The sequence below is a fragment of the Anolis carolinensis genome, chromosome 3 (assembly GCF_035594765.1).
Source record: "Anolis carolinensis isolate JA03-04 chromosome 3, rAnoCar3.1.pri, whole genome shotgun sequence".
NCBI lineage: Eukaryota > Metazoa > Chordata > Lepidosauria > Squamata > Dactyloidae > Anolis > Anolis carolinensis.
In genome coordinates, this window is record NC_085843.1 from 193,041,585 (window position 1) to 193,067,457 (window position 25,873).

At 37.3% G+C, this 25,873-nt stretch overlaps 1 protein-coding gene across 3 annotated transcripts in view; it reads right to left on the reverse strand.

Moving 5' to 3' along the window:
• Positions 1-546: 546 nt before the first annotated feature.
• ate1 (arginyltransferase 1) overlaps positions 547-25,873 on the reverse strand; it is a 128,565-nt gene continuing 103,238 nt past the window's right edge. For all 3 annotated transcript variants that reach the window (XM_003218608.4, XM_062976021.1, XM_008106773.3), the window contains 2 exons: positions 20,667-20,787; positions 547-1,866 (listed from right to left, as the gene is read on the reverse strand). In XM_003218608.4, the coding sequence (XP_003218656.3) occupies positions 1,688-1,866; positions 20,667-20,787 (300 nt within the window). In that variant the 3' untranslated portion in view covers positions 547-1,687. The remainder of the gene's footprint in view (positions 1,867-20,666; positions 20,788-25,873) is intronic.

The following is a 25,873-nucleotide window of genomic DNA, read 5'->3' on the forward strand; positions in this document are numbered from 1 at the left end:
AGTAAGGGCCCAAAATTAAAATAAGCAAAGCCTCTTCAGGTTTTTAGCACCTTACTTTCCAGGTAAAGGCCCCATCTGGCCCATGGGCTGAATATTGTGCAGGTCTATTGTAGCTCTTTAGAGATTATGGACATGAGACTTTTCCAAGATCCAGTGAAACGGATAAGTCATCTTGGTCCAAACAGAGCAATTTTCTTCCAGATCGTGTGCATGTACATAGGAAGCTGTGCAGAAAAAACAAAGAAACACCTGCTCCTAGTAGCAGGAATTGGACATATCAGCAAGGCTGGCAATGTCTGCTATAATCATGCCAATCACCTAGAAGGGAATAGAGAGAGAGAGACTACAGTAGCTCTTTTTAACTGCTTTACAACAGCGATCAAGTACTGTGAAAACTAAAAATAACCTCCTTAGAAAAGCAGAAACTTACTGCAATTCAGTACAAAGAACAATTTTAACTAGAAAGGCAGCATCTGTCACTTCTTACAGCTTTAGATAGCAGACAGTAACAGAAGTATGGATACACACAGGTTTACACAGAATACATATGTGTATTTTGCAGTTTTATTGAAATTTGGAAAGCTAATGTGACATCAACAACGCTGGTTAGATAGGTTTACAACTGTGTTCTTACAATGAAAAAAATCATTTACAACAAACTAGCTTGCTGTTGGATATGGAATTCCAAGATTTTGTAATAAACAGAAATAGGCATTAAGAATGCCAAAACACACCGAGAGAGACGTACCAGAAAACTGTGATGGACCCCAAGATATAACTTCAATCCATTGCCATGTTTAAATAAATTTCTTTGGTAGTTAAACTATGAATCCATCCTTGGCTTTAATTCCAATACTTCTCAATGTATCAATTACCAAAAAATCAGCTAAAACAGTCCCAATTTTTAAAAATTATTTCAAGACTACATTATCTGAAGCTAACGTTAGAAGAGTTGCAGCAAATATCTAAAAGGCTACAGTGCATAGATTTCACATTAGATGGCTTTATGTGTTGCCATATATCATAAATTCTATAAGACACTACACCACCAGATGTTATTGGACTATAAACCTGATCGTTCCTCATCCATGGCTATGCTGGCTAGAGGTGATGAGATGTGGAGATCAACAATATCTAGAATGCTGAATGGTTCCCATTCCTTCTACAAGCCAAGTCTACAATTCAGAAGAATTTCAGTTGGTGTTTATTATTGGATTCAGTAGGGCAAATACAAGCTTATTCCAAGGACCCAAGTTTCAATGGGTTCTGGAGTTATGTTAGCATGCATGAACACATTTCCTTGTAATACAAAATTGGGAGTATTACGTACGTTTCACTACATTTTAGCACCCAGGTAACTTTAAATATTCCACCTAAGGGATTATCTTCAAGGCCACTCAGGGGGGAAGAAACGTTCCAATCACTTACATAGTTCATACCATGCACATTTTTCAGAATGCAAGGAGGGCAACAGGACAAAGGATCGCTACATTTTACTGAATCTTTGCTTTAAAATGTTGCAAACTGTATTTATTTAAAAGATATTTCTATGTATTAATCTTCCATAAGCATATAGAAATATTTAAAGTTATATTTTCAACAAGCATGTCAACACAAAACCTGTAAGGTTGTATCATCCACCAATAGTGCAATATGAGGTCCACAGAACACCCACAGAATGAACACTTCAGCTTCGAAACAGCAGCATCCGTTCCGAACACGCTTGTCCCACCAGAGTTGCATATTGTCGAACGGTTTCTTCATCGTTCAGTCCTTTCCGTCTTCTCTTATACACACTATAACGCATAGCTGTTCTCTTATGGAGAATCCAAACTTGATCTAGTTCCTTCAAATTTCCTTCATCACCTGTAAAAAAAAATTCACATGTTCTTAATGAACAAGAAAACACATTATCTTTGTTTTTTTTCCTATATGATCGATACTAATAGTGCAGAATACTTTTTTTAAAAGTGTGTTATCTGAGTTCAAATTCTTTTATATACTAGTGGTTTTATTTTCTTGAACTATGTGGTTATTCTATGCATTGTTTTAGGCACTTTGTGCCATATGTAAGCCACCCCGAGTCCCTTGGGGAGATGGAGGCGAGGGACAAAAATAAAATTATATTATTATTATTATTATTATTATTATTATTATTATTATTATTATTATGATTATCTCTGAGATGTTTAAAGAAATAGAATTTTGCTTTAAAATTAAGGGTGTTAATTGCAATTTTGGAAATTGGGTCGAGATTGTGCTTCAAAACCCAAGGGCAAATTTAATCCATTATTCAATTTCAAACAGATAATGTATTACACATTCTACAAAATATATAATAGGTTCTCCATCATTAGACCACCTTGTACTTGTGGAAATCCAGATATAATAGAAAATCTATTTGTTCATTATTGCTAACAAATAAAGGCAGACTATGGTGGATTAAAGTGACACTTAAGATATAACTGATTTTCTTACACAAGTATCGTTAAAAAAACTCACAGTTGACAGTTGGTTGAGATAATTGAAAGAATATATATTTTGTTCCAATGCAGCATGAATGTTGACAATTCTTTCAAACAATAGATAAGGTTTATTATTGTAAGCTTACAGACCATAGAAAAGATATTAGATTCAGAAATGTCACCCGAAATACATTAATGCTTGAAAACTAAGCTCATTTAATATCTGCATGCTGTTTCCATGACACACAAAACCAAATATCTGAAAAATGGTGTTATCTTTAACTGTCGGCTGAAATGCATGGCAGGATTACACACTATCATTTGAAGTCACTCTTCATTATTGCAGTGAACTTTCTTGGTGAACTTTCTAACATTGTCTTCTAGTACTGCATTTGTGCTACGTTCTTTAAAAAACATATTTTTCAAAGAGTTTTTTTTTTCACTGAGAAGTCTTAAATTTGGGGTTATCTTTGAAAAGTACAGTAGAGTCTCGCTTATCCAACATAAACGGGCCAGCAAAACATTGGATAAGCGGATATGTTGGATAATAAGGAGGGATTAAGGAAAAGCCTATTAAACACTAAATTAGGTTATGATTTTACAAATTAAGCACCAAAACATCATGTTATACAACAAATTTGACAGAAAAAGTAGTTCAATACAAAGTAATGCTATGTAGTAATTACTGTATTTGTGAATTTAGCACCAAAGTATCATGATGTATTGAAAACATTGACTACAAAAATGCGTTGGATAATCCAGAATATTGGATAAGCGAGACTCTACTGTATTCAGAAACTTTAGCAGGTCCAAAATGCTGTAGCTAGACTGCTGACCAGAGATGGTTATAGGGAAAATGGACCTGTCTTCTTGAAACTTCACTGGCTATGGCTCTGTGCCTGGACACAATTCAAATTGCTGAATACAACTTTTAAAGGCTTATGTGGACTATTGGAAGGCCTGTATCTTCCCATATTAGCCTGAAGCCTATGAAGGAAAGCTGTCTTTCTGTCCCATCAGCCTCGTGGATTCGTATGTTGAGAATATAGGTGAGAGTCATAGAATCATAGAGTTGGAAGAGACCTCATGGGCCATCCAATCCAACCCCCTGCCAAGAAGCAGGAAAATCGCATTCAAAGCACCCCTGACAGTTGGCCATCCAGCCTCTGTTTAAAAGCCTCCATAGAAGGAGCCTCCACTACAGGCATCAGAGTCTTCTCAGTGGTTGCTCCTCGACTACGGAATTCCCTTCCAAGGCAGGTTTCATTCTTCTTTTTGCTGTCATTTAAATGCCTTTCTTTTTAAACAGGGCTCCAGACTTTAGTTGGTTGGAATACAGACAGTCCTCAAGTTATATCTGACTTACATAAGTGTTGTGACTCAGCACCAGCATAGCCTGCAGAGCCAGAGTGAAAATGAAGGGGATTCTGGGTTTCAAATGCAAGAGCCAGATGATGGGATGCAGGATGAATTTCAGGATGATGGCATGGGGAGGGAATTATACAGGCTGAAGAAATGCAGCTGGTGGATGAACTCTTGAACCAGCCTGCCATAGATAACAGCCAGGATGACATTCCCATGGGAAATAATGAGCCGGAGATGTCTCAGGCCCCAGTTCAGGTACGAGATAATGAGGTGGCTGGCCTTGAAGACCTTGAAGGAGCGCCATCACTATCTAGAGCAGATCGCTTGCAAAGGAAAGGAATGTCTCAGCCTCGCTGTTGTTTGAAATTGGCTGGAAAGCGGGAGGCCTCTGAAGGAAAGAGAAATGCATTTTTGGGTTGCTTTTAAAACTATGTGTTGAGAGACAGATCTTTGTCAAAGCAAATTCTCGCTTCATCAGAGTGGATGTCCATGCTTCCCTGCCCTAGAGATTCTCATATTCTTGGATCTTGGTAACCTATGGACCTTTGTTCTTTTGGATTTACTGACTCTGGTTTTGCCTATGGCTTATTGGATTTACTGACTCTTGTTTTGCCTATGGATTATTGGATTTACTGACTCTTGTTTTGCTTATGGACTATTGGATTTTACTGACTCTACTTTGGGAACTTTATATCTGCCTGCTTTGATATATATATTTGCTTTTGCTCAATAAAACTACAAAAGACTATCTTCTGTGTGTGACTTGGTGTCAATAGCAAGGTGAACTATTCTGAGGTGCGACAATAAGACTCATAGTTAAAAACGGGGGTGAGACAACAGGATGTGAGAAAATCTATTCTTTAGAAGAGAAATTCACTCCTGAAAGAGTTATCATGGGGAAAAGGTGTCTCCACTGAAGCTTTATTACCAATCTTTGTTTCCACAAAAATCCAATTATCAAAGGGACAAAAAGTGAGGTGAAATCTTCTGAACAGGGGCACAGACAGTAAAACAAACACCATAGGGGTGTTAATCCTTTCCTACACTATCCAAAGCTAATATTTATTTATTTGATTATTTGACTGGAGTTACACTTTAAAATATACCTTGTATACAAATTCAACTTAAGAACCCATCTTGCCTGTAACTTGGGGCCTGCCTGTATAACACGTGCTCCATTTTTATACTATGTACAATATGTTTGTACTTATTTTTAAAGTAATAACTTAAAAGCTGTGTTTTAATTTGACTGTTTAATGCTTTAAAACTTATGTACAACCTATTATTTTAGTTATTTTGTTTTAATTTATGTGGTATTGTGTTACTTAGTCCAATTTTGGGAGAATGGCAGAATATAAATCAAATACATAAATAAAAAATATGAAACAAAAAGAATTCATTCTTTTTGGCCCTTACTTTTTATTGTTAGTCATCTTGGCAGCTGCTATTTACTAGCACCAGCATCAACAGGTAGAAGCTTGTGTAGGCATTACAGAACATTATATAAAGAACAAACCCAGATGTGGAGCCCAGCCTAGAACAACAGACTCAGGGATCCTATCTTCAAGTTGGAGACAAGACAGACTGACATCTAAACAATTGCTAAGTGCTCTCTTATTTTGAAATAAGCTCAATGGGTGTATTTTCTGCTGAGTTCTATCTTTGCAATTTGCACTACACTATATCACAAACAATGAATACACATGTTTATATTTGTAAATACAACACGGAGAGAGTCCATTGTTTGCACAACCGTGGAGCAAAACATGATATTAAGCCCATGGAATTCCCCTGATACAAAGCTTCATTGGCTAGAGCCCTATTTCTATGTACAATTCAAAGAACTGGTCATAGACAATTCAAAATTCCCAGTATTGTAACTTCCTGATCTGATAAAAACATAACCTGTTCTTGTTTTTGTATTTAATACATGCTAATCCAAGACCTAACTTTTATTTTCAGTACCAACTAGACAACTGAACTGATGGAACCTGCCTACATGTCAAATCAAATTCCTAGTGATTCAGGAGATCTTATCTAATTGGGATTAATTGCTGAATTAAAATCTCAGAGCTATCGCAGATAAATATGAAACCTTAATATATTTCAAGAGATGTTTAAAAATTTCATTTCAACAGGATAGGCTGTTGTTTAACAATCAACTCGGAAATGATTGTGAAAATTCTGTCACTTTCAAAAGAACTTGCATAAGGTTGTAATGTAAATTAGTGTTATTGAAAAAACTCTTCCATTAAAACTTTCATTGGATCTCATCATTATCTGAATAGTGCCACAAAGATAACTAGTAATCCTTAATTACATAATACAGTAGAGTCTCACTTATCCAACCTTCACTTATTCAATGTTCTGGATTATCCAACGCAGTTTGCATTTTAGTAGTCAGTGTTTCTGTAGTCAATGTTCTCAATACATTGTGATGTTTTGGTGCTAAATTCGTAAATACAGTAATTATTACATAGCGTTACTGTGTATTGAACTGCTTCTTCTGTCAATTTGTTGTAAAACATAATGCTTTGGTGATTAATTTGTAAAATCATAACGTAATTTGACGTTTAATAGGCTTTTCCTTAATACCTACAGTAGAGTCTCACTTATCCAACACTCGCTTATCCAACGTTCTGGATTATCCAACGCATTTTTGTAGTCAATGTTTTCAATACATCATGATATTTTGTTGCTAAATTCGTAAATACAGTAATTACTACATTGCATTACTGTGTACTGAACTACTTTTTCTGCCAAATTTGTTGTATAACATGATGTTTTGGTGCTTAATTTGTAAAATCATAACCTAATTTGATGTTTAATAGGCGTTTCCTTAATCCCTCCTTATTATCCAACATATCCGCTTATCCAATGTTTTGCTGGCCCGTTTACGTTGGATAAGTGAGACTACTGTACTTATTATCCAACATTTTCACTTATCCAACGTTCTGCTGGCCCATTTACGTTGGATAAGTGAGACTCTACTGTACTTATTATCCAACATTTTCACTTATCCAATGTTCTACCGGCCCATTTATGTTGGATAAGTGAGACTCTACTGTAAATAGTAACTCATGTATTTCTATAAAATTAAAACAAAGTAGTTCAAATAGAAAATGCTTGCAAAATCTGGCTTGCAGTTAAACATAAAAAAACCCAAGATAATGGCAAACCGACTGATTGATAACTGGCAAATAAAGGGAGAAAATGTGATGGCAGTGACAGGCTTTGTATTTCTAGGCGAAAAAATTACTGCAGATGCAAACTGCAGCCAGGAAATCAGAAGACGTTTACTTCTTGGGAGGAAATGAGCAATCTCGATAAAATAGTGAAGAGTAGAGACATCACACTAGCAAAGGTTTGCATAGTATTCCCTGTAGTAACCTATGGGTGCAAGAGTTGGATCATAAGGAAAGTTGAGCAAAGAAAGACAGATGCTTTTGAACTGTGGTGTTGGAGGAAAATTATGAGAGTGCCATGGACCGTGAGAAGATCAAACCAGGAAATAATGCCCAACTGCTCACTGGAGGGAAGGATATTAGAGGCAAAGATGAAGTACTCTGGACACATAATGAGAAGACAGGAAAGCTTGGAGAAGACAATGATGCTGTGGAAAATGGAAGGAAAAAGGAAGAGGGGCCAACTAAGGGCAAGATGGATGGATGCTATCCTTGAAGTGACTGGCTTGACCTTGAAGGAGCTGGGGGTGGCAACGGCCAACAGGGAGCTCTGGCATGGGCTGGTCCATGAGGCCATGAAGAGTCTGAAACGACTGAACGAAAAAAAAACCAACCAAAAATCTTGGTACCTTGATATGTAAGGGAGTGCTAACTCTTCATCAAAACCTGTGGGTCTCATTAATTGATCTCTAATGTGGTTGCACATAGTTTTAAAAACTTTTAAAACTGTTTTGAATTCATTACTGTTGTTTAATATGATTTAGCTTATTTATCGCTTTAAACTATTTAACTGGTTTTATTTCTATTTTAGATCTTTGACTTGGGGTGTGGTATAAATATAATTAAGAACAATGATATAAAATATAGGTCTTTTAGTTTGGATTGGGTTTTGTGAAAACCAAGAAGAAAAAAAATGCAACCCCCCCCCCCCCAAATATAGAAAATAAGGCTATTTTTCTTTCCAAACTAGTTTAGCTATTCAACAGGCCTAGTTATTTATTCTTACTTTATGTCATGAAAAAGCATAATCTTCATTTTCCCTTTGAGGCCAAAAATGCTTGCATGAATGAAAAGGAAATGATTTTTTTCTCATTTTGCTTTAACAGAAAATATATGTCATAATGAAATGTGCATAGTTTAAAAATCTTGGCCTTTTCTTTTTAAAATGTGACAACTAGGTTTTACTGAGTCTTAAGAATTTTTCCCAATTAAAGTTTGACGGTGGTCTCTTCTAATTCTATTATTTCTATTATTCTAATTATTCTAATATGTGTGTGGTGTGTGTGTGTAGGCAGACAAACAAACACACTACCCTAAATTCCATTGTTAGTTTTAACTAGAACAGATCCACTGAATCAATGAGATTTACATATATGTTGATTCACTAATGGATTCTGTGGCTATACTTTCACTGGGACGAACAAACACAATTCTGACTACTATTTGCAAATTCATGGTATTATATACACAAATTTATCAAGGGCGTGAAAATTACCAAACATTTGGATCACTTGCAGAGAGTGGTCAAGCAGGTGAAAGTTACTGTGCCATCATTTCTCCTGCTATTGGAAAATTGTCTGCAATGTAAAGAGCCTTGGCATCAACACAAAATTGCATCTGTCAGTATGAAGAGTTCAGAGTCAAAATGATGTTGACATTCTCCAGTCTTTTCATTATTAGGTAGAACATTGCAAATACTTGATAACTGTTTCCACATGAACTTTCTCAAGATCCTTGAATACTGATATCTATAGCCAAAGCATTATATCTCTTGACTGACCAAAGGCTATTCCTGTTGAATGGAACACAACATCTTATGGTGCACCAACAGCAATGACAAGATCAATGTTCCCTGATGCACGGCACACTCAAATCTAATTCTACTCTATCACTGACACTTGGGCTGGATCTACACTGCTCTACATTCCAGGATCGGATCCCAGATTATCTGCTTTGAACTGGATTATATGAGTCTACACTGCCAGACAATCTGGGATCAGATCCTGGGGTATAGAGCAATGTAGATACAGCCTTGCTTCACGCAAAACCTAGTCAAAAACATTGATTCAAATGTTCAGCGTTTTCTCTCTCTCTCTTTTTTGGAAATCCATGAGCCTTTTGAAGTATAGCCAGCATTTATCTACTTTTCTAGAAAGGCTGATACTAAATCTACCCAATGACAATCACCCTTACGATTCTTTGGGGAAACTTTTCAAATAATTCTGTCTTCAAGTCCAGTGCCAGGATGGGACATAACCATAAAGTGCATTTAACTTCTTAAAAGGAACGGAAGCCTTATATTTACAACACCTTTAGGCAAAATATTAGTTGCAACCTGAATAGTTCTGGCACCAGCTCATATCTTTAAACAAACACCCACACAGAGAACTTATTTCAGGACTGCTCATTATTTTTCAATCTCATTCCTTTTATTGAACACTGAAATCTGATACTGGAAGAACATTCCTTTCTGCCTTGCATTGCCCCTGGACCCAGATTATATTTCCTGTACTTGATGCGGCTGTATGTATGCCTTGTTTAATTTACTATAACTTTCTCCATAACTAACTACAATTTTGTGTCATTGATCAAACATGAAACTATGTATACAGGTTTTTCTTTCATGGGGAGAACATGCTCAAGTTTATGCAGTAAGTAATCACTTGATCAAACAAGCTAGTTTTTTCTCTGAACAAATGCTGGATGCATCTCTGAAGAATAAATGTGAAATCTCATTTTCTGAGCACAATTATATTTCATGCTGATCAGAAATTTTCAGAATCAAGTTAGAAGAAATGAAGGATTGAAGAAACAACTATTCAGGGAAATTGAAATATTTGTGTTTGTGGTTAATGGTGATTATGGTATCAAAGGGTTAATCACATAGATGAAAAAGTGTGCTTGAATGAGATACACTATCCCTATGGGTTCCCTGGCTGTTTCACCATAACTATTTTCCAATAAGATTTGAGAGGTATAAGTGGGGGTATAATGGCCAGATCAAAGGGATAGTATTTCTGCTCTATTCTGATTAGATCTGACTTTATGTGGAGTACTATGTCCAGTTCTGGGCATCAGAATTTAAGTTTATAAAAAACCTGGAACATGTCCAGAGAAGACCAAGAAAGATAAACAAAGGGCTACAAACCAAGCCCTATGAGAACAACTAAAGGTGTTGGGTATGTTTAGCTTTTAGAAGAGTAAAAGATGATGTGATAGTTATCTTTACATATCTGAAGGGATGTCCCTTAGAAGATGACATGAGCTTATTTTCTGCTCTTCCAGAGTCTTGCACATGAATGGATTCAAATTACAAGAAAAGAGATCCCACCTAAACAGAATAACTTTTTTTTATTTTGAGAACCATCTGACAGTGGAATAGATTACTTCAGAAAGTGGTGAACTTACAAGCTTTGGAGCTCTTTAAGCAGAGATTGGATGACATACGAGGGCTATCCACAAAGTAGGTTACGTTTTGGAATTAAAAATGAACAAAGTATAGGAAAAAAACATTTACCATATGCAGTTGAAAGCCACACCCAAATACCACTTCTCAACATAGTCGCCATTCAAATCTAGGCACATTAATCATATTTATAAATGAACTACATGAGCAAATATCTAATATAAAAACCTACTTATGAAAGCATGATTTATACTGTCTACAAAAAGGAGTCTTTTCATGATGGCTTTGAGTTAGCATAAAAGTAATCTCAAAAACATCTTTGTGCTTTTAGTAAGGGCAAGTAAGAGCCTCTGTTACTATAACAGCAAAAGTAATTTGGTCAGCTTGAAGCTGGCTATTGTTCTATTGCAAAAGTCAGTAGGAAGGGAAAAGTACCCACTTTATTTACTTTAACTCTTAAGTAGAGAGGCTTTAACAGGATTTACCAACACATAAAAACCTAATGGGTTCTGCTGCTGTTTAAAGAAAGAACTACAGTAGAGTCTCACTTATCCAAGCCTCGCTTATCCAAGCTTCTGGATTATCCAAGCCATTTTTGTAGTCAATGTTTTTAATATATCGTGATATTTTGGTGCTAAATTCATAAATACAGAAATTACAACATAACATTACTGTGTATTGAACTACTTTTTCTGTCAAATTGGTTGTATAACATGATTTTTGGTGCTTAATTTGTAAAATCATAACCTAATTTGATGTTTAATAGGCTTTTCCTTAATCCCTCCTTATTATCCAAGATATTCGTTTATCCAAGCTTCTGCCGGCCCGTTTAGCTTGGATAAGTGAGACTCTACTGTATTATGACACGAGAAAGATACAACTCTCGATTACAAATGAAACCAAAATTTCTCCTTAAGAACCACCCCATTGGATCTGTCAATATTAGTTTAACAAGTTTGCAGCTGCTGATCATTTCATATGAATACATCTGCAGTCCATCATAGTATAAAGATACTTTTAATTTACATTAAATATTTTAGTTATAAACTTTACAGCAGAGAAAATGTTTTATATATTATATTTAAACAGCTCACCGATTTCAAAGACTTTGGCTTTTATGATTGGTTGCCTACAGAGGACTGGAGACTAAAGGTCTGTGAACCTTCACAAAGGAACCACCCAACTGATACAGAGATTGGCTTACGAAAAGCATACAGTTTTGGAGATAGCTTTCTTTCTGCTTCCCTCTGGAGTTGCTCCCATCACATCCAGGTGTATGCGTATATGCATATGGATCAGACCATTAGTATTCTCCTTTATGAGATCAAAGCTACTTTGCTGCCCTAGGCAAAAAAATACAGCCAGTACCCATAATTTATATGCACTGGGGATAAAGTAGAAAGAATGTGTTTATACTTTGGCTGCTACCCTAATGGCAGCTTATCCCATGCAAGAATACAGAGGAAAATTTAGGCTTCGTTGTACTGTGTAGGATAAGACAGAAGGTGTGATCATGAACAAAATAGGTATTTTGTTGTTTATTCGTTCAGTCACTCCGACTCTTCGTGACCTCATGGACCAGCTTACGCCAGAGCTCCGTCAGCCATCGCCACCTCCAGCACCTTCAAGGCCAAGCCAGTCACTTCAAGGACAACATCCATCCTTCTTGCCCTTAGTTGGCCCCTCTTCTTTTTTCCATTTTCCCCAGCATCATTACCTTACCCAAGCTTTCTTGTCTTCTCATGATGTGGCCAAAGTACTTCATCTTTGCCTCTAATATCCTTCCCTCCAGTGACCTGTCAGACATTATTTCCTGGAGTATGGACTGGTTGGATCTTCTTGCGGTCCAAGGCACTCCAACACCATAGTTCAAAAGTGTTTATCTTCCTCCACTCAGCCAGCCTTCCTTATGGTCCAGCTCTCGTATCCATAGGTTACTATGGGAAATACCATTGCTTTAGCTATGTTGATCTTCGTTGCCAGTGTGATGTCTCTACTCCTCATTATTTTATCGAGATTGGTCACTGCTGTCTTTCCAAGAAGTAAAAGTCTTCTGATTTCCTGACTGCAGTCTGCATCTGCAATAATCTTTGTGCCTAGAAATACAAAGTCTGCCACTACCTCCAAGTTTTCTCCCTCTATTTGTCAGTTATCAATCAGTCTGGTTGCCATAATCTTGGTGTTTTGATGTTTAACTGCAACTCAGCTTTGGCACTTCCTTCTTTCACATTGGTTATAAGGCTCCTCAGCTCCTTTTCGCTTTCAGCCATCAAAGTGGTATCATCGGCATATCTAAGGTTGCTAATGTTTCTTCTGGCAATCTTAACTCCAGCCTTGGATTCATCATGCCCCGCACTTCGCATGATGTGTTCTGCATACAAGCTGAATAGGTAGGCTGAGAGTATACAGCCCTGCTGTACTCCTTTCCCAATCTTGAAAGAGGAATACTAGCCTGAGATCATAAACCATGTAGTCCCAAGGGACTGGGAACAAAATGAGACTGGATTTCTCCTTGTGTTCTCTCAAATATAAATCTCCGGGATCCTAAAATTTCAAACAATCTGCAGTGTTCCCTGTTGAAGCTGGACAGCCCTTCACATCTTGGAACATGCAGAAGACACCCCCCCACACACACACACACATACACACTGTATAGAACAAACAATTTGTTTTAAAATGATGGTATATATCAACACATGGTGGTCTTCAGGCAATAACAGGGTATTCTATCTTTACGATTCACTGCACTCTATAATATTAGAGTAATGACATAATTCACTGGTGTGAATCAGTTGATTTATTGGTCATCTCTCTAACCCTGTTTTTGACTCTTTAAAATAGTAAGCACTGTCCACACTAATGGCAGAAAAATTGCTGATGGATGCTTTTCTGCCAGCAGAAGGAATAGTTTCCTACCTTCCACAGACAAGTTGTTCTGTCATATGATGACTCCACAATACTTATGACACCTATGAGTCACTCTTAGTAAAGTGGCTACAGTGAATATGTTACACATATCAAATGTGTGTTAACATTTAGCATCTCATAGACCATCTTCTGTGAAAAATGACTCAGTTTCATGCTCTCCTTTCTTCTAAAGTGAAGGAATTAATTCTGGCTTATTTAAGCTGTTTCTTGGCTGAATCCAAGAATTGTAATTCTCTTATGTTCTGTTTCAAGGCATTTCAGATTAAATCACTCTCGCCTTTTCCATTCCCCTTGTGAAACATTAAAAGCAGCTTCTGGAGTTCCTTGGAAACTACTGGATTCAATTATGCCGTGGTCAACTGTACTTTAGCAGTTCGCCCTAAGTGCTATGGAAATGTTTTACTACTTCTATATACAAGAAGTCTCATCCATGCACTCCAAAACAGGTTTATCAAAAACAAATAAATCTAAGATGGAAGCTTAGTCTGATCCAGTGAAGGCTTAAAATACAATGCAATCCCTGTACTAGCATCTGACAAATATGCCCTCTGGGAAATCACCACAGACTTGCCCCCGGCCGGGAGGGGGGTGTCTAGCAAACTCCCATAATGGCGAAACTTTAAGAGATCGAGTGCCCAAACCGGGGGACGGGGTCCTCGGGAGAGATGGGTAAGCGGCCGAGTAAGGGCAGGCGAGCAAGTAGACGATGGCGTGCATGCCAGGAGACAGGGTGCTGTGTGCCCCTTCTGGCATTCGTGCCATAAGTTGACTGTTACTGCTCTATGGCAACTTCTAGTGGAAGTTTCTCATTTAATAGCATTCACTATTTTTACAGATTCCTTGGGAATATGGATGTCATACAACGTGTAGCTATGTGTCTAGTAATTCTGATACAGAAACTAAGAAGGTTAGAATGTAAACAATTTCATAATTTCATACATTTTAATTAATATTTTTAAAATGAGCCACATTACTCAGATTTTGCGTTTTTAAGAAAGTCACAGCTAATGTTTCCACAGAGACAAAATAGATCACAGAAAACAAGTCAGTCCCCCTATCCATAGCGTCCTCCAGAGAGGAAATTTACATAATCTCCACTGAACCCATATAGAGGTACACTTTGCTTTAGGTGCACATTCCTTTATAAATAAACATATATTAGAATTTTTCTGACGCTCCCGCCCAATACAGTAGGACTTTGATGTCTTAGGATGATCCTTGTGCAGACATGCACATTAGATGCATTAGGCTAAAATCAGTCAGTCATCTTTCATCCCAATGGAATGCAGAGCTCTGTAATTTTAAAGTGATCTTTAGACCTTTCCACATAGTTTGCTGCCCGAGAAATGCTTTTGGAGCAATTCCTGTGAAACTATACACATTGAACACATTATATTGCTGCTGGTTTTTTTCCCAATGTGATTTCTTTCCCAAAATTGTTCCAGAAAAAAAAGAAGCTGGCAGGAATGTGAACTCTTACTACATTAACAACCAACACATTTACACATAAAAGCATGCTTTTATTTGGAGTAGGTTCCAGTCCTTAATAAGCTTTAACATATTTGTACTGGAAAAATAAACATTCACACTTCAGATAATGATGTTCTTTTTTGCTCTTTATAAGCTCTTGTCACATAGCTAGCATTAAAAACGTCAGTGACTCAAAATTTCACCTACCTATTAGCATTTTTCTTCACAAAATAGAAACAGAGTTGACAAATTTGTTTGGATACAGCTCATTAGCACTATCTCTACTGTTTAAACATATTTTATGATCAAGGATCATGCTGGATTATGAACTTCAATTGCCTTCAAGTGTTTATAAAGTTAATTAAAAACAGATGCAAGTTCCAAAATGTAAAAGGCTGAAACAGTTGCTGAGAATGATCAATGCAATTCTCCTCTCTGTAACATGTAGTGCAAGAGCCTTTTAATCTCAGTCATGGTAACTGTGGGAAAACAAGTCGATTTCACAACCATTATAGAATCATAGAATCATAGAAAAGTAGAGTTGGAAGAGACCACATGGGCCATCCAGTCCAACCCCCTGCTAAGAAGCAGGAAATCGCATTCAAAGCACCCCCGACAGATGGCCATCCAGCCTCTGCTTAAAAGCCTCCAAAGGAGCCTCCACCACGGCCCCGGGGAGAGAGTTCCACTGTCGAACAGCTCTCACAGTGAGGAAGTTCTTCCTGATGTTCAGGTGGAATCTCCTTTCCTGTATTATTTCTTTTATTAACTTACTGCTTTTTTACAATCAATTATCACAACATCAATACACCGTTAAAAACATTTCTTCCTTCTTTCCCTCCTAATTCATCTCACCTCAACTCATCTCATCTTTGGTATCCTATGCAAATGATCTAATCAAAATCAATGTATTTTAAAATTATTTTAGTACACATGTTCAGTTATCAACATGGAAATTATAACGATAGAATGAACAGGAACCAGAATGTTTCTCTAGTTTGTACTTTGGATTTACATTATTTACATCTTGCCCATTGCCATTTCAGTGAGAAGAGCTGTACAACCATTTTTTTCCATTCTCAAACATCATGAGTCTTTCAGAGGAGTGGGAATTTGTCAAAGACACATTTAGAAAACCATAAAAATGCTTTCCCAGAAACAGTTAGTTAGCTAGATCCTATTCTTATTTTAGTTGTGCATCATTTCTGACTTATGGAATCCCGGTGCCCCAATGGAGCCCCCTTGTGCCAGTAGGACTGTTGACCAAGAGGCTGGGAGAGAGGGTGAGCTTCCTCTGTCAGCTCCAGCTCCACATGTGAGGATAGGAGAGAAGCCTTCCACAGGATGGTATAAACATCAAAACATCCAGGCGCCCCCTGGGCAATATTATTGCAGATGGTCAATTTTTTTACACCAGAAACGACTTGCAGTTTCTCAAGTCGCTCCTGATACACATGAAAAAATCTGACTTATGGCAATCCATAGGCAAATTTATCAGTAGGTTTGTTTGGCAGGATTGGTACAGAGGGGGTTTGCCATTGCCTTAAGAGAGTATGAATTGCTCATGGTAACCCAGTGAGTATCTGTGGCCAAGTGGGGATTTGAACCTTTGTCTCCCAGAATCCTAATCCAGTACTCAACCACAACACAATGCTGGTGTTAGAAACTGCAGCCCTTTCACCCTCCATTCGTGCCTCTTCAAATTCCACAGCACTGCTGGTCACAGCTGACCTCCAACTAGAGTGCTCAAGGGCCAGGGCTTCCCAGTTCTTGGTATGCCACAGTTTTCAAGGTTAGTGTTAAACCCATCTTTAAATCTCTTTTCCTGTCCACCAACATTCAATTTTCTGTTATTGAGTTGGGAGAATAGTAATTGTTTTGGGAGATGGTGATCAGGCATTTGGACAATGTTGCCAGTCCTGCAGAGTTGGAGCATCTTATATAAAATTACAAGTTCAAGAAAATGTAACTAAGCAGCTAATTGCCTGCCTCATAAAGAGCTGGCAGATGCTTTTAGCTAGCCTAAAAAAAGAGCACCGAAGGAAACATATCTCCAGTTGATGTTCTCTTATTTAGTGATGTGCTAACCCCAGAGCTTGGTAAACATTGTATATTTGGACTACAAATCTGAGAATGCATACAGATATGAAATAAAACAAACTTTATTTTGTGAGGCTTATTTTTTCTAGTTTTTTTTGGGGGGGGGGGGGAGGGAGAGAAGGAATGTCAACAAACCTAGGAGTTATCTTGTGTATGCTTGTATTTCACTCTTTTGTGTAGATCAGTGTGATCCAACCTTTAGTTACCGGAGGGCCAATCAAACTTTAGTATAGGAATGTGAGGGCCAGAGAAATTCCAGAAAGAAAACGAATTACATATTTGTAAGCAGTAAGAAGGGTAAATGATTTTTTTCCAAATGTTAAATTAAAATATTTTTCTAGTAAGAAGGGCAAGGGCCAACAAAAATGAATTGGGGGGTTGCATGCGGCCCGCGGGTTGGACCACACTGGTGTAGATGGTGCTATTTTGGTTACATGTGTGTGCCCATTGGGTAACTTCAGTCAAGAATACAGGGAATTGTCACTTTGTGAACTTGCTATGTTAGAGTGATGCCAGCATTCTATTTCCTTTCCTTAAAACAATATCCCTTCCTTTGCAGCTTCTTTTGTTCCCAATATTGTTTTCATGTGACCACAAAACCAATTGTCAAATTTAAAACCACAGATGTTCAACAAATGCGCCTATACTAAAAATCCAAAGCCCAACAATACAGCGCTCCCTGCTTCAAGATGGTATTCTGCACGACTTCTTCATTTAAATGAAGAGAGATAATAACAATAATTCTTCCAAAGAAAGACTAGTATAGCCAACAGAATAAATGGCTGCACTATCCCGTCTGTTCCAGACAGTGTGGAGAAAAGTTATTTTTAAAAAATGTTCTTGCCATGGAAAACTCAAGAGAAGTTGAAAAATTCTAGTCTGCTGAGAGAGGGAAAATATATAAATCCTGGTCTCTGGGGTGCTCAACCCAACTCTGGTGAATGCTTTACAAACTGTGTAGTGTTATCGGGATGTATTATGAGCTATTACACTATGATACCTACCGGCCTTGTTAAGGAAAGTCATTCCACGTGAAACAGAACACACCATTGTCTGTCTAAGCTGATGTTTATGCTCACTGTATTTTAATTAAAAGGTGTATTTTACTGACAACTGTAAGGAGGTGTTCTGCAGGAAACTGGCCCTGGAAGGGAGAACTACTTCCTTAAAACCAGCAGCTACACAAACCTCAAATGACTGTACTTCACAGCAGGCCTTCTGCTGTTCAGCATGGAGCTATGTTTTAATTTCCTTAAACCACAGGACACAAGTCTGAATTCAGATTGTGTCTGTCCTTGTGTAGTCATCACAGATGACTACAGATTTTTAGAGTTTATCATTTTCAAGTGATTTACAAACAACATTTCATATTCTTTAGGCTAATGTTGTCTCTCTTCTCCATCCCAAGATTGCTCCTGTCTTAATATTTATTGGTTACTGGTTTATCCATTCTACATTTTTAGACTGTTCATTACAATGGCACAGTTTTCCTCTTTTAAATGGGCAAGGAGAAACCATTCTTTGACTCACTCTGGATACCAAAACATTTTTTTTTCCTGGACAGGTTCTTCAGTAAACTAAGTATCTTCTTTTTAACATGAAGGCTAATGTGCTTTCGTATCAAAAGAGTGTAAAAAGAACAGTTTTTAAAGACGGGAAAAATTAAAAAGTACCTGTTAAGTAAAAACATGGGCCTTCATTACCACTGTGTGAATCCATTCTTGGAGAATATATGAATTGACAATGATGAGTTTCTAAGTTATGAAATTACTCTAAGTGCTTTGAGTGCAGTTTATGCTTCACTTTCCAAAATTGTGTATTCATCTTCAGATTATTCTTCCTTGAATAACACTATGTAATCCAATTTTTGTTCCTGTGTTATAAATGTCATTTCCTAACTGGATCTATCATAAAAACATGGATAGTTTATTAAACTGAAAAACTTTGTTTTTGCGAGACATCCTATAGCACATTTTGTTACAGTTTTTCAGTGAATATCTCATAGTCTCAATTAAGTCAACGTAATTTGTGGCAGCCACAAAAATGAAGTTTCTGTAGAATAACATTTACTTTCAAATTTAGTACTGCACCTTTATACAGGAAATAATATTTTCAAACCAGGAACAGAATTTTTTCAGATTTTGTTACATAGTGTATACATCTCCTTTACATAGTTCTTCTGAGGTCTGTCTTCATTGTCTTTTTTATTACATTTATATCCCGCCCTACTCACCCCAAAGGGGACTCATAGCAGCTTACAAATTATATGTACATGCAATATATTATATTATTAGCATAGCACAATATTAGCATAATATATTACTATATTGTACTATACCACTATACTGTAATATTACATGTAATATATAATATGTAATTAATATTATATTGTTATTACTAGTTTTATATTGTATTACATTATAATAATATCAAAATATTATATTTTTATTTCTTCTTGATAACACAATGTGTTCCTCTACTGGTCAGATAGCATTACCACTCTTGTTTTCTTGGATTTTATGAAAGAGGTTTCTTCCTTTCTTCCTTTTAGGCTGCCTTTTTCTATTTCACTGCATTGATAATTTTAGTAGTTCTTTTTGCCCCTGTGCAGAAGTCAATTAACTGTTTTATTTGGGGTTCTGAGGATGTTCCCTCTGGTTCTTGTCTGTTCTTAATGGCTTGAAAACTTTCATCTGTCATCCTTTGCGGTTTCTCTTTCTTTTTGGCTGCAGATAGTGTCTTTTTGCATTAATGTCCCTGGCTTCAATTCAGAATTCTTTTAGCTCCTGGTCAATTAGGATTAAGAGAACAAATCTAATTTTTTACATAATCTTTAAATTCTATGGGGATGTTCGTCAGGCTGTATTTTGCACAATGGCTATTAATGCCATCCTATTTCTTCTTAGATTTTCATTTCCTGAGTAAAACACTGTAATAATCTTACTCAGTTTTAGCTAGCTCATCCCAAGTAATGCAATGTCCATATGTTCCATTTATTGTTTTACGTATGATATCTACTTTCTTTGATTCATGTTCTCACATTCCATTTTCCTACAGTAAGTGTTGGCGAGCTTCAAACTTTCCTTTCAGCTCTGAGCATGTCAACAACTCCATGTCCCTTTGGCTTCAATCCAGTTTCATCTAACCACAGTGGGACTTGTACTTGCCGTCTGATCTTGTCCAATAGCTCACTGAGAGACAATTCTTCTGACACTTTCTCTTCTTTCATTTTGGATTGTCTCATCATAGGCAATTAATGATAAAATTCATTCAAAATGGGCCTCCTTCTAAACAATACTAAGAAGTGTAAGCTATGGCGCTACTCCTCCATCAGTTTTGCCCCTGCTCCCATGACTAAAGCTACCAAGTAGCTATTTGGCATACTTAGTCTGGCTCCTCAGCAAAAGGCTAACTTACATGGGAGAGTCTAATGGCTACTACTCTCAGCATAGCCTCTTGATGCACAGGAGCATGCAATCCCTCACCCTTGAAAGACAGCACTATGGTACCTTACATAAACATATTTTGTAGTGCAAATAAGAACAGAAAATTACTCCAAAAACTTTTTGTATTGTCATCACTCCATCAGCATAACACTATTTCAGCACTGGTCTTTGGTTAACACATTAAACTCTCTGGGTGGAGGATGATTTGGAAACATTATTTGTTGTGGATTGAGATATCACAGAATAGTCACAAAAAAAGGTAGTGAGAAACGTCTTCAAAAAATGGAAGCTATGTACTTACCTGCTGTTAGATCTTGGTTGAAACGACAATATTTTGAATGTTCTAGAGAAGGCAAGCACTGCTCAGTCGGTACCCAAACATAAGTCTCAGGACACAACAAATCAGAAGGTCTATACTGCCCCTACAAAAAGTGGGAAATAAATAAATAGCATATCAGTGTAAAAAAAATCAAAGCTAAACTATAATCTGGTTTCTCTTCAGATCGTATACACTTTGTGTATGTGCAGTTGTAAGAGAAAATCCAAAGCAAATTAATCCACAGAACAGTCTTTCCAATATTTAAGTATGCCTTTTGAAAAGGACCCATCCCTTTTTTGTTTTTATGATTAGCAATATATCTACATCATTCATTTCCTTGATCACTGAGATTTTGCTAAATATTTACTTTTAGTGTAAACTACTGGTATATAAACTGAACACTGAACAGCAGTTTTTCCAACACATGAAAAATATTTTGAACAAAATAGCTCTAAAAATTGCAAAAGCTTTTTGAGGTACAACTTTCAAACAGAACAGTCTGCTTTACTTTTAAATATAATGGATTCAGATCAGAAAACCAATCTATCATTTCACTTCTCCCGGGGTAATTTGACAGATGTGGTTTTCTAGCAGTACAGAAATCAAAGTTATTTTAGAAAGACAAGGCTGAAAGACACCACCCCACTGTGAACATAGTTACAAAGTATATATACTGCATTATCACACAGGTGCAGCTCAACTGCATGACGGCATTTAAATAATTATTTGCAGATTCAATGAAATAAAATTTGTGAATACTATTCAAAACTAGAACTTATTTCTTTGAACTTCCTTTAAATAGACTACATTATTGTTTCATGTCATAATTTCACTATACATCGGACTCCTCCAGTGTCAGTTCAAACAGTCTGTAAAAAATATTTTGTATAGGAAAGCATCAGCATTTTTGTCCTCCTCACAATTTTCAAATAATATTTTATATACTGAATTAGAGCCTTTCATCTTAAATTATGCCATCATATCCTATGCTTTTTTTTAAAAAAAATCTCATTTCCACGTTTTGTATGCAGTAAAAGAATGCATATGCAGCGACAACCAAACCTGGACAATGGCAGAAACCAGCCAGCATCATTAGAAATGAAGTTACTAATCAAGATTTGTCTTTGTATGGAAGACACAATTAGCTATGGTCCTCAAAAACAGAGGAAGATTTCTTCTGCAGTAATAAACAGCAGAATGGGATAGAACAGCAAATGTAATGAGAGTAATTCACCTACATATTTACCTATAATAGCATGTGATAACCATCTTTAGGTGCATCTACACCAGTTGTTCCCAACCTGTGGTTCGTGGAGCCCCAGTGCAGCCTCATTGTTACTACATCGTTGCAATTCACGAAACCCTTTAATAGTGTCGAGGCAACAGGGATGTCGGGAGGAGAGAGGCTGACTACCCACAAAAAGTGCGACAACAAGCCTCCTGACTGCTGCTTCTCCTCCTTCTCCCTCCCCCTGAGCAGAGCCGTCCATGTGGTGCCTGGAAGTGGGGGTGCTTTGCTGTCTTCATTTTTGGGCCTGTTCCTGGGGTTACTTGGGGTACCGATTCAGAACATTGCATTGAATAGACCACATCAGCTTTATATTATTAAATATGGTTTTCTGTGGGCAAGCAGATGGCGACTACTGAATGGCATATGTTCTGTATCAGAAACTAGAGCTGATGTGGTCTATCCAATGCAATTTTATGAATCAGCACCCCAAATAACCAAACTGAATCTAAAGTTGAGCAAAAACTGATTCATAAACCTTTTGGTACTAATGTTGGAGAGTGGTCCCTGGTCAAAAAAAGGTTGGGAACCACTGATCTATACAGCAAAATTAATGCAGTTTAAAACAACTTTAATCATATATGTAGTTTTGCAAGGTCTTTAGCCTTCTCTGCCAAACCATACATTCTGAGATTCCATAACATTGGGCCCTGGCAGTTAAAGCGGTGCTGAGTTGCATTAATTCTATAGTGTAGATGCACCTTATGGAAACGAGCCTTTCACAGTTTTGGCCAATATAAGTGGTTATATTTCTCTCTCTCTTGTTGCCTTACTCTCTTGTTTCCCTTTCCCTACTGTCAGCTTTTCATCACCAGCTCACTCTTCTATAAGGTACACTGCAAGAAAAATCTTTACATATGATATTCATTCCAGCCAATATAGAGCATAGCAGAATTTTTAATTGGAAACTGCTGGAGGCACGTTCGACAGTTCTGCTTTAAGGTTCTTTAATTGAAGTATTCTCACTCGGCTTTGCTTTGTGTTCATGTTTCTGAGCTAAAACCAATCAAAAAATATCTCCGGACTCCTGTTAGAAAGCAAGGCCAAAGGTTTTAATGAAACTTAAGTCTGAAGATTTACTTTTTAAATATTTTAGAAAATCTAAGGGATTTGGTGAGCATTTGAGATGAAGGCGCGTCAGCAGAGTTTGTTTTCATAGACTAAGCAAAATATGAAAAGTAAAAGCTCCAAGGAAAGATAATAGTTACAAAAAAACAAAGAAGGTCAAGTACCAGTAGCACAGAACAAACAGAGAAGGTTAAATACACATTTAATTCTTTTATCAGGTAAAGAGTACATCTGTGTTCTATTTTTCCACAATAAACCCATTGATCTTTTATTAAAAGCGAATTAAGTCTGGCTTCATCTCAGTTTCCAGCCAGCTGCTTAAAAGAGAAGCCTTCACATTACATAAACAAAATGACCTCAAATTATCCTCAGCAATGCATTAATGCAAAGGCAATCCTACCATGAGAAAACGTGAGCCGGTCTAAAGGTTTATTAAATTCAGTCTTTGCCTTGAAAGAGAACACCAGTGGAATCCTTTCAGCAAAACACTACAACAGACCCTTGCCATTTCATTTCATTACTTAAATAACAATAGGCATTATCTATCCCCCAAGAGTGTTTTGGAATTATGTTAGCTATTTTCCTCTCCCCCACCCAAAACTATGTGTAGGATACCCGTAGCTAGAGGAGGAGGGTTACAGGTTCACCTCCCAATTTTTCCTGCCCCCGCTAGCTTATTTGCTAACCCCCTTGCTTTACTTGCCCCCCCCCATTTTTTCTGGCTTTTCTGGAGAAACTTGAACAAGAACCATGCATACTTCATCCTCTTCAACCATATATCAAGTGAAAGGAAACTCTAGGTAGAATGACACTGTGCTACTGACCTCAGTTCTGAAATAGTCCAGAATTGGGCAGCTCAGTGGTATCCAACCTTTGGTCCAACAGGTGTTACGGACTTCAGCTCCCAGAATCAAGCTGGCCAGGGCTTCTGGGAGTTGGGAGTCCCAAATGCCTGGAGACCAAAGGTTGGACACCACTGAAGATGTCTAGTCTTCATGCATTGCTCAAGGAGAGCAGTACAGTACAAACATGGAAGCATGTCTCTGTAGTTCCACTCTGTGAATCACCTTCTCGCTATATATGTGCAAAACGCTAAGTGTTCTTTATCATAACAAATAAAAAACCAAGTTATGGCGGGCATTTCTAATTATGAATTCAAAAGGTTCCTAAACTAGTTATATATGTACCTATCTATCTATCTGCAAAGGGATCTTGTTGCATCTTAGAGACTTGAGAGAATGAAGTTGATAGCATAAGAATCACGAGAGTTGTAGTTTCACAATGTCTTCAGCCTTCTTGACCAAATAGTTCTAGTGCCTCACAAAACTACAAAACCCAGGATAGCATTGAGTCATGACATCAAGCTGTATTAATTCTAATACATCCTCAGACTCTGTAATTTTACGCTACCAACTTTGTTCTTTGTACTACAAGGACCCCTTCTATACTGATACAGTAGAGTCTCACTTATCCAAGCCTAGCTTATCCAAGCTTCTGGATTATCCAAGCCATTTTTGTAGTCAATGTTTTCTATATATCGTGATATTTTGGTGCTAAATTCGTAAATACAGTCATTACAACATAACATTACTGCGTATTGAACTACTTTTTCTGTCAAATCTGTTGTATAACATGATGTTTTGGTGCTTAATTTGTAAAATCATAACCTAATTTGATGTTTAATAGGCTTTTCCTTAATCCCTCCTTATTATTCAAGATATTCACTTATCCAAGCTTCTGCCGGCCTGTTTAGCTTGGATAAGTGAAACTCTACTGTATTCCAAACTATCACAGCACTATCTACTATCTACCAGTCTATGTGTCCTATTTCAAACATTCTCTAGGAACTGATTATTCAGCTCCTCAAAATTCTTCACAGGATAGTTAATTCATTTTAAATTTTGCTACAAAGAATAATCACAAAGGTCCAACTAACCTTTTATACTCCTTATGATGTGATGGTTCCTAACATGTAATCCACCCTCAAGAATATTTTACTGAGTTGCAGAATAATTTCCACCAATTACTTAATTACATTGTGTTAAGAATACTGACCACTTTAAACAACCAATCATCTCTCTCTTTTGCTTTCACCTTTATAGAAGCATAATATAATATAATTGATTATGAAATTGTATAATCAATAGTAAAGGGAGACAGATGCTGCTGCTGCTCAGTTGCATAGTCGTTTCCAACTCTTCGTGACCTCATGGACCAGTCCATGCCAGAGCTCCCTGTCGGCCATCGCCGCCCCCAGTTCCTTCAAGGTCAAGCCAGTCACTTCAAGGATACCATCCATCCATCTCGGCCTCTCTTCCTTGTTCCTTCCATTTTCCCCAGCATCGTGATCTTTTCCAAGCGTTCCTGTCTTCTCATGATGTGGCCAAAATACTTCAACTTTGTCTCCAATATCATTCCCTCCAGTGAGCAGCCGGGCACTATTTCCTGGATGATGGACTGGTTGGATCTTCTTGTGGTCCAAGGCACTCTCAGGATTTTCCTCCAGCACCAAAGTTCAAAAGTGTCTATCTTCCTTTGTTCAGCCTTCCTTATGGTCCAGCTCTCGCAACCATAAGTTACTATGGGGAATACCATTCCTTTGACTGTGCAGATGAGGAGAAATATACAAGCTACTGGGATACTCTTGATCAGGGGTCCACACGTTAAGGCCCGTGGGCTGGATGCGGCCCTCCAAGGTCATTTACCTGGCCCGTCCTAAACTTTATACTTAGGGTTGATCTAAGTCTGAAACGACTTGAAGGCACACAAGAACAACAATCCTAATGTTGGACTATTTCAGCATAGTCTTCCCCCCCAACAGAGGGACTGTGAA